The sequence below is a fragment of the Anguilla rostrata genome, chromosome 1 (genome assembly GCF_018555375.3).
Source record: "Anguilla rostrata isolate EN2019 chromosome 1, ASM1855537v3, whole genome shotgun sequence".
Lineage (NCBI taxonomy): Eukaryota > Metazoa > Chordata > Actinopteri > Anguilliformes > Anguillidae > Anguilla > Anguilla rostrata.
In genome coordinates, this window is record NC_057933.1 from 15835271 (window position 1) to 15845726 (window position 10456).

General features: G+C 41.8%; 1 protein-coding gene across 1 annotated transcript; it reads right to left on the reverse strand.

Annotated features, from left to right (window-relative positions):
• Positions 1-234: 234 nt before the first annotated feature.
• si:dkey-177p2.6 (uncharacterized protein LOC568712 homolog) lies at positions 235-10456 on the reverse strand. The gene is made up of 2 exons (XM_064325061.1): positions 10028-10456; positions 235-1054 (listed from the first exon to the last, which is right to left on the reverse strand). Exon 2 carries the CDS (start codon positions 1048-1050, stop codon positions 241-243), a length of 810 nt encoding a protein of 269 aa, XP_064181131.1. The 5' UTR covers positions 1051-1054; positions 10028-10456; the 3' UTR covers positions 235-240.

The window sequence follows — 10456 nt, forward strand, 5'->3', positions numbered from 1 at the left end:
ACTAAGATTCACAATGTCATTCAGGTCCTTCACAACCACAAATGGATTCCCAAATAATGAGATCCAGGCCATTCATGACCCCACAAGGATCTCCATGATGCGATCCAGGTCATTCATGACCCCACAAGGATCCCCAAATAATGCGATTCAGGTCACTCATGACCCCACAAGGATCCCCAAATAATGCGATCCAGGTTACTCATGACCCCACAAGGATCTCCATGATGCGATCCAGGTCATTCATGACCCCACAAGGATCTCCATGATGTGATCCAGTTCGTTCAGGTCTGTGAGACACAGCTGCAGGGTGCTGGCTGTGGTACAGCTAGGGAATGACTTGAGGCCATCGTCAGCTGCAGGGGTGGCACCGTTGGCCCTCAGTGGGGGGTACGCCAGGACAGAGGAGAAGTCAGAGCAGTCGTACATGGAGGTGTCGATGTCCTCAAAGATGTCATCAAAGGCCAGATCTGTCAGATAGCTGGTTGAGTTTGTGATCTCAAAGGAGCTGAACAGCAAGTCTGGTGTCCTGCTCTCCTCTGGTTGGGTGGAGAAGGTGGAGGAGGAGGAGGTGGAGGAGGAGGATGACGAAGAGGCGGAGGAGGAAGAGGAGACGCTCTGCCCCTCTCTCTCGGTGCAGCCCGGGCAGGCTGGTGGCCCTCTCTCCCCCTGCGTGCCACCCTCCTCTCTCAGCAGGGAGGGTGGTGGGCACAGGCTGGTGTCAGAGTCTGCAGCAAGGCAGTCTGAGGGCACGGGCGGCAGGCTGGGGGTGTGCAGCGGCGTGGCGGCGTGAGGGGGCGAGGGGGCGGGCGCGGCGGGCGGCTCCCAGCCCTCCCGCCGCATCTCCTCCTGGATCTGGCGCAGGGTGTTGGCCAGCAGCACCGCGCGGTGGAGGCTGGGCTCGGCCCGAGTGTGGCAGCTCTGCAGCTTGTCCAGGCACAGGTTCAGGACCAGCTGCCGCTGCTGCATGTAGGGCAGGTCCAGCGCCGGGTCCTTCGCCCCCATCGCCTCCTCGCAGTCGCTCAGCTTGCGCTTCACTCCGCGCCCCAACATGTATCTGAGGGGGAAGGAAATGACGTTAACACTACCATTATAGACAGTCATTACAGAATCAAATAAAGCCATTCAGTTTTAATTTGAGTCTTAACCAGGTGAGGCCATGGCTGGGCAGTAGCATGTAGAATTGTGCAGTGCTGCAGGTTACTGTGCCTCTGTTTTATGGAGCTGCAGTTTCTTGTTGCGCAGACCGTTGTGCCTGAAAGACGGATTGCGTGCTGCTGCTCCAGGTACGGGGATTCTGCACACATTTGAGTCTGTGCGAATTGCTCTTCTCAAGTAATGCCGTGCAACTGAGGTTCAGAAAGGCTTAGAACATCATTCTGCCTGCAGTCAGGCAACTGTGCAAAGCACAACTTTGCTCTATAACCTGGTCATACATGTAGCCTTCCTGTCATAAAATGCACAGTGTTTGTTTGGCAACAGACTACAATCATGATTCCATAAATCCATGCTTCATCTCGTGCAGAATGGGCACAGGCTTTTTATCATTTTTTTATCATTTCTAATTAAAAAACCCATGATATCAGCATGTCTGTGCATTTTTTTATTAAGACTCTCAATGAACAGTTACGGGATTTTTTTGTATTTACTTCAGAATTAACTGCTAGCTAACTGGCAAAAATTTATAAAGGCATTCAAAAACGTTGTGCTTTTTTTTTTTCAACAGTAGCATGCGATTTAACCACCACAGACTGCTTCAGACTCAGACAAACATCCCCATATAAATTCCGCTCCACTGCTAGTATTATAATAAGCAGTGTAAGGGCCTTAACGGGTGAAAATACAGGCCTGAGTGGTTGCTGTAATATTGTGATCACTCGTCCTCTATTCCCATCTATTCTTGCTCCCGTCAGCAGTATACACAGGAGTGCTGCAGCACTTTCTGCACACACACACACTCACACACACCTAAGCGCGCGCGCACACACACACACACACACACACACATAGTCTCAGAGGGCTCCTCTCCTGCAGGAAACACAAGGCTCCAAGAGGAACGCACTGGTCACCATGGTGATTCATATCAATCTACCCTCCGTGTCAGCTCTGGAACCTGTTTCTAAGTAAGCAGGCTCCCTGCCAGAAGGCTGGGCCAGGCATAGTAGTCCTCCCCACAGTCTGCTACCTCTCCAGATTAGACTTTAACCCAAGGCTGCTGCACAAAGTGAGCAAGGCTGGATGTGTAAGGAAAAAATTTGAACTGGCATACATACTGAATAAATTTGTTTACGCAAAGTGAATGTTATTGTTAATTAATTGTTATCAAGCAATTCACCTCCCCAACCTTCCCCAAGGGTTAAGTTAGTAAATATCACAATTGTTTATAAATTCTTCACAGAACAGCAATATTGCAATGCCACAACATATTTTAGTGTAATTTCTTCAACCAAAAGCAGGGTGGTTTAATCAACAGATGCCTACACTGTGTACACAAAAAAGTGTAAACAAAACAATTGAATAATGCAAGATATGTATAAGTTAATTAGTTATTGTTACTGTACTGTATTTTCCTCTAAACATGGTATCGTCTTAACACGTCTACATGAGCCCATACCATGATGGTATGGCCAGCAGCCACGCCACTTTGTACCCTGCTCTAGCTGAACCTAAGCAGATGTGGGCTTGGATAGTATTTGGATGAGAGATCTCCTGGGAGAAATTATGTTGCTGCTGGAAGTGGCATTGGTGGTCCTTCTGGTCGCATAAATCCTGGTGCAGTGATGGGGACACTGTGCTGTAGGAGAAGCTGTCTTTTGGATGCGATGTTAAACCAAGGTCAGTCATTAAAGATCCCATGACACTTATTGCAAAGAGTAGAGGGTTCCCTGGTATCCTGGCTAAATTCCCAACCTGGCTCTCTCAATCTAACACCTAATGTTCCCACAATTTAATTGGCTAAAATAAAGTTCCACCCTCTCTACCTAAGCTGATGTGTGTTGAGCGTTCTGGTGCAAAATGGCTGCTGTGCATCATCCAGGTGGGTGCTATGCATTGGTGGTGGTTGAGGAAAGTTTCCCTCTCATTATTTTACTATTAGTAGTACTATTTTTATTTTATTATTAGTTCTACTTAAGAAAAAAATCCTGTCAACAGTCAAAAGTAAAATAATATTAGGGATGCTTAAAATTAAACTGGTATATTTCTTATGAGGTAAGCAATACATCACCCACTTCTACTGGCACCTTGGTCTTGAGGACCATTCATATATATTGATAGAGTAGAAAATGAGGAATATAGCCCAGATTAGTATTCACTCTAATTACGCTTAATTACTTGTTCAATTAATACCTTGTTCTAGATCCATCACAATTACAGGACTAATTACCCCATAAATTAAATTGCATATAAAATTGTATCACTTGGGGGCACAATTTAACTACATATCTTCTATCAGTTCTCTTCAGAATGAAACCATTTCTAATGAATAAAAATATACATTAATAATCCATTTTAAAGCACCCCTATTTTCAAAATGTTATCTACGTTTCTCTGACATTTCAAGAACAAGGCATATACTGTAGACCAATACAAAGTTTTAAATCAACTGAAAGTATTATCAATATGTAGTAAAAGACACACCAATACCCCTTTTACAGTTTTTGGGACACATTAAGGACTAAATGACTAGAATCTGCTCAGAAATGTACCAGGTGTATTGTGCCAGATAGTAATGACCAAATCTCATCAAGAGCTATTTCTATATATATAGTCTTCATCTACTGCCAACAAAATCCCTTTGAATATTGACCGAATCAGAAAGCAGGATGGTGCAACCTCATCAGAGCATTTGAACTTCGTAAAAACAGGTAAAAGAAGATACAGGCAGGGTTTTCACAATTTAGTTTCACAATTCAAACTAATCCATGTTAATTGTATGCTAAGCAATACTCTGCTAAACCATATGTTTGGTGAGTCCTGTAGAAACTCTTGTGTACAAGTGTACAGGTATGCACCCTCTATTATCATCTTGTAGGCCTCTTTCCCGTTCTTTGATGTATTTTCTCCCCAATTTATTTCCTGTTTGGAGTGGGCACCATGCTGGAGGCTCTGATGCAGAGGGTCCCCCAGGAACTCTCGCTGAGCTAAGCCCACCCTTCCACAGCCAGACCAAGTGTTCAGCTACTACTACCAGTCTTAAGGCCGCTAGGCTATGAAAAACTATGTTGCAAACTAGATTTGGTGCAAGGCACATTCAACAAAATATTTTTTTATATTCTGCAGAAAAATACCATTCACTTAATTTATTTATTTAATTATTGAATTTTGTCTCAGGGGTGTTTCTGACAAGTGCCATTGTTTACATGCTGTTATACACACCTGGAATTTTTTTGATACCATTAGTTTTCTGTACATCACATATTTGTGCAACATGTTGTTATATACACAGATTAATTCAACTGTGCATAAATGTAGGCTACTATTCATCCTCTAGTACATAAAATATGTATAATAAAAATTTATGTACTATCCTTGAACACACCAAGATATGTTTACATCACTACCAATGCCAGTTGCAGTAATCAGTGCCATCTTCTTTGGTATGTGGGTATTTGCACACAGCCTCTGAAAAACTGCCAGTTTTCATGTGTTTCTGACATAATGCCTGGTTGCTACAGTGAAAGTGGTAGAAAAATTATTTTTAAAAATACAAAAGCATTAATAGTACAAATAAAATATGACTCCAGGACTTTCAAAGCTTGAGTTCCTAACAATTCTGTAAGGACAGTCATAGTTAGAGAAAGCAAAGCCCAGCCTACCACTGTCTTGGGTAAATGGCTTGTTTTGCACTCACAGTAAACACCACATGTAACAACCTTTTCTTCCTGAGTTTTTAACTTGATTTACTTACAGGTTTCTTTTCTGAATCAAGATTGGTCTTTTACAAAATTCTGGCAGGTCAGCAAAATGTGAATAAAGAAATAAATCACAATGACCGGTGTGAGACAGCCTTGCGGATTAGTGCGGTATGGATTCAGCATCATATAAAACCCAGATTCAGTTCAGATCACACTTAGTGGGTATTAAGCTTGGTAGGGTTTTGACATTTTATTCTATATGATTGATAGTTGCATTGGTTATGAACAACGCAGCTTAACAAAATGTTTTTTCTAACATACAGAAAACAAAATTCCATTTGTGCTATACAAATATATAATAGGCCATGCCCCCCCAAAAAACCCATCTCAAGCTGCAGTCTATCATACATATTGGCACAGCTTTTCAGCGCATTATTATATGTTGTGTAGAGCAATGGTCAGTTCCATTTCAATTCAGTCAATTCACTCTTTTTAAAAGTGCATTTCAACTGAAAAAAAGGCAATTTTCCAACCCTGGTGAAGTGACCAGCACAATAAACTGCATGCCACGGCAACAATTTGGGGTTGGGGATCATCCAAGTAATTCTGAAAATGTGAGACAAGTATTGAAGGTTTCTCATGGTTAGCAGTGGTTTACACTGTGCTACTCTCCTGCCCAGTATCTTTCTTATTGTAGAGTCATAAACACTGACCTTAGTTGAGGTTAGAGACACCTGCGGTTCTTTGGATTTTCTTCTAGGATCTTTTGTGACTTCCTGGATGAGTTCTTGCTGGGCCCTTGGAGAAATTTTGGCAGGCCAGCCACTCCTGGGACGATTCACCACTGTTCCAAGCATTCTCCATTTGGAAATAATGGCTCTCTGTGGTGTCCGAGAGCCTTAGAAATGGCTTTGTAACCCTTTCCCAGCTGATATATTTAAACAACTTTTTCTTCATCTCTTCGAAAATTCCATTTGATTGTGGCATAGTGTGCTTGTAAAAACTTTTGATGACTACTTCACTCTGATTGTAAGGTTCAATATGAGTAAAGTTTAGATTCAACAGGGCTGGCTGCAATTAAGCTTGGCTGCGTCCAATCAGTTGATGCTAATTACCAATTAAATTTGTGGAACTGGTTGATTGGGTAATTAATGGGGCAACTACAATTTCACGTGTTTAATATGGGTGTTTGATAACTTTTTTAATTAGATAAATGAACAAATAATTTTAAAAATGTGTTTGCTCAGTTTCGCTTTGTCTAATATTACACTGTCTAAAGATCTGAAACCATTCAGTATGACAAATAGGCTATGCAGAAAAGAGGTAAGCAAGAAGGGGGCAAATACTTTTTTCACAGCACTGTAAATCTAAATTACAGTAGCATGTGCGTTGCCTCATCTCCCACATTTGCAATTTTTCACATAGTGCATCATGCCCTGCATGTGGTGGCTTTCCAGGGTGTATTCCTGCCACTCGCCCAATGCATGCTGGGAAAGGCCCCAGCACCCCCCACGATCCCTGCCCAGGATAAGCAGGTATAAATGGATGGATGGATGGACATCCAGTAATAGTTTTCAGTTTCAGCCATTTCTATATTCGGTATATAGCTTACAATTAACCATACTAAACATTAACATCTCTAACATAAACTATTTAATTTTAGAGACACTGTCTGTCTTTTGGAAACAAAAGCCTTGAACACTTTCTCAATTAATGTGATCTAATTGTGATCTAATTGGCCAAAATATTAATGTTCTGAAATATTCTTATTTGTCCTTTTATCACATTCATTCTCCTTCCAGGTTTTCTTGTCACCAATAATTTTAATAGTAGAATTATTATTCTACAGAATGAATCCAAGGTGTTATTCGTCCTGTGACCTTCGTGATAATTTGTATAAACCCCCACAGAATGCCCCTCTCACCTGTGCATTAATTTGTTTCTTTTTAGTGTTATTTCTGTTCTGTTTCTTGTTTTTAAAGTGCAAATAAAAAAAAGAACTAATGAGGCAACATTCCCCCTCTCCTCCTTGCCCCTCTTCGCAATGAGCTCAGGTGTTAAATCTCCATGCAGAAACACACAAACACATGCAGGAGGAAGATCCTGTCATCCATCCCACTCAGCAAGTCCACCCTTCTGCCATCGTCCAGTTTTCTGTGCAATACAACAGCAGACAGAGGTGAGTGGAAAAAAACCCTCAGCCAACGAGAGAGAGAGAGGGAGGGAAAAAGAGGCAGAGAGTACAGTCAAAGTGCCTAGAGAGGATTTCAGCGTTACGTAAAGGAGTACAGAACGTCTGTGGCAGCAGTGTAGCTGCCGCTGGGCTCGGGCTGCTGGAAGCCGGGGAAAGAGAAGAAAGAGAGATGCAGACAGTGATACAGAGAGCAAGAAACAAAGTGGAGATTCTACACTGGAGGGCTACGCTAGGGAGGACAAGGCCTGCTTCTCACTGTGTGGTCCTCAGATATCTGTATAATATTCATATGTGGAGGTGTATATATGGGCCAATGTGCTTCTAAAAGGTCAACAGAACATCGCTGATGCCATCCACTGCCACTCCCCGAAGTTAAGTAACAAGTTCATCAGAAATGAACCGGCACATATTTTGTGGACCCTTGGTATAATGGTCCAAAAGTTCCCCGGTGTTTCACTGACAACAGTGACAGCGCCGCCTAAGTCATTTGTCCCGAAAACATGTCCAAGTAAGAAAGCCCCATCCACCTGAAAGTAACACGGCCCAAAGCTTTTCTTCTGCACTGCTCCCCCCACCCCAGCCGCCCACAGTAAGTGCGCGCGGCTCGCACTCCAGGCCGTAAACAGGAAGCCTGGCTGTGGCGGCTCCTTCTTTCTCTCCTCCTTGCTGCGGGCGTTTTTCTATGTCCACGGTTCATTCATCACACTGCTACATGCAACCAGACATCCCCTGCCTGAATACTAAGTGCTGTTCCGGATCCCAGTTACAGAAATGGCAGCGGCAGGAGAAAATACCAGGGATTTATTGGTTTGTTTTTGCCGCTGCATGAGGAGGTGCATTGTCTGTGTGGAAATATGTGAAAATGGCATTTATTAAGAGCGTCAATTAAAAGCCGAACAAAAACTGTATTTTCGAGGAGGCAAGTAAAATTCTAATTTTCACAAATTCAATAAGCAGACTAATTTTTATTGGGCCTTTTATTCACAAAAAATATCTTGCTATTCGCATAAATTAAAAGTTTAAAATAAATGTGCAGTCTGTGGGAGAATAAACTTAAAGTAGCTGAGCCACATAACTCCAACAACATGTGTGTGATGAATCAAACAAATTGATCTACACATAAATCCATAAATATATTTCATAACATATGTGTTAATGAGTCGTTATTTTAATGTACAAAGTAACACTTAGGCCTAAGTAAAATGAAATCATCCATTTATGCAGGTATGTCTGGAAAAAGGTAGGCTACTGTTTTGAATGATTGCTCAAAAATCAGCCAGAACTCCAAGCCTTGGCAAATACACTACAGATATTTTAACCCATCTGCCAAAGTTATTGGAAAAGTAAGGTACGAAATTCTCTAGTGTTTTAGCCCAATAGTCTAAACCACAACAACCGTTAAACATGTAATATCAGAAAGGATAGTACAAGGTGAACTGTATCAGAATTACTAATACAAAGCCAAACACCTTTCAGACAAAGGCATGAAAATATAGGCCCTGCCCCAACTGAAGTGAAGAAGATTAGGGGAGGTGAGGGGTCTTTTTTTGGGTATTTTTTACCTCCATCGTGGAGGTGCACTTAAAAAGAGAGGGGAAGGAATTAATAACAGATGCATTTTGGACAGACTCCTTTATCATCATTCTTGTACCTTTACAACTAATGTTAATAACAGACTCGCTATGTAACTATGGAAACAGCAGAGTGATGCCATTACCCTTCTTACCTTAATATTAGCTCCTACATAGCAATCGAGCCACATAATCTGGCTTGACACATTCTCAAATCAACTTTTGCACTCGGAACTAATGTCACCAAAGAGAGAAACAACTGATTAGCCGAACTGATATTTAGTCCAGCTAGTGGTCATGTTATATCAATAGCTGAACTGAAAACATTTAGGAGCTTCTTTTCAACATTCAGTGACAGCAGGACAGATCAATAACTCAAAATGTTATTAGCTAGCTAGGCACTAGCTACATTGCAAAAACAAAGGAGACTTGGGGTATCAAGCCAGTTATAAATGCATGCACGTTCAGTGGAAGCAAGGTGTAAGGAGGCAGTCAGGAACAGGTGATAGTTTCCTATTTTTAATTTGGAAAAGCTTAAATATAATTTCTCACTTTTTTTTTGGGGGGGGGGGGGGTACTATTTTGGAAGTACTCAAAGAATACCATGGTGATGCTACTATTATTAGCCATATAACTGACTGCATTATAATTCCAGAAAAATTCAGACATGTCTAAATGATTACCCCTACAATCACTACAATTAAGTGTACTAAGAACTATCCCTTCACCCACAATAATGAACAAATATGTACGTACCGCTTGTCAGTTCCAATATTTGTGCTTTGCAGTCACATTCTATTAAACGTATACACAGTTCACAAGTTATTTATTTCAAAACAACAACAAGCAGTTCTAAATTTCACTACAAGTAATCTGACTAACAAAATGATTCGTGGTAGAAAGTGCTCCAGTCTACTATCAGAATCTCCTGTGATTGTGGTTTGATGAGCTAGTGTTAATAAACTTCCTAGACAAAACTAAATTATTCCTGCTAAGGGTGTGAAATCGTTCTCATACTTGTAGTATGTATGTGTAATTCTGACAAACCTCCAACACTCCTGTTAACATCTCGCCAAATAATTATTAAGAATAGCTAAAAATGCAACACGGAATAATACCTCCTGTCAGATTACATTGCCTTCACTAGCGCAACAGAACACTGATTTGTAAGCAGGCTACATATATTTGTATTTATTCTTGCATGTACACTTAATATGCTACAATAACAGATTCTTCAGACTTTTAGTGGCGTAAACAATACACGCTCTACTACATAACTGAGTATGTGCTTACGAAAACATAGCTTGCATCTGAGAAGTTTCACAACGTTGAATGTTTTACAGTTAAAACTACCTAGATAAACAAGGCAGCTAGTTCGCCAACGCAAAGAAACACAACCACAACCTTACCTTTTGGATGTAATAATGTCACTTCATTCGAACTCTTCACCATAAAGTTGCTGCGCATGGTTAATATCGCAGAATACACCGACTCGTCTGCTTCCCTCTCTTCGGATCCAATATCCTTTTGTTTAACATATGAGTAATGAACAACTGAGACGCGAAAACTAAATATCTAATTTAAATATTCGGGAGCGATAGACAGCAGCTGTCTACGTCCCCTATTCCTTTTCCCTTGACAGCTGACAAACAAGTAAACTGCACAGGCGAGCTGGCTGGCTGACGTATACTTCTAAGCCGTACAGCTTTCTATCGGGGAGGAGCGGGGGGCAGGGGGACAGAGAAGGGGGAAAACAGTGAAAGGCGGAGCGCCAGCGAGTCTACCCGCACGCAGCAGCCGCCCCTCCCACGTTCAAGAGAAAACAGGGGACGGCCACG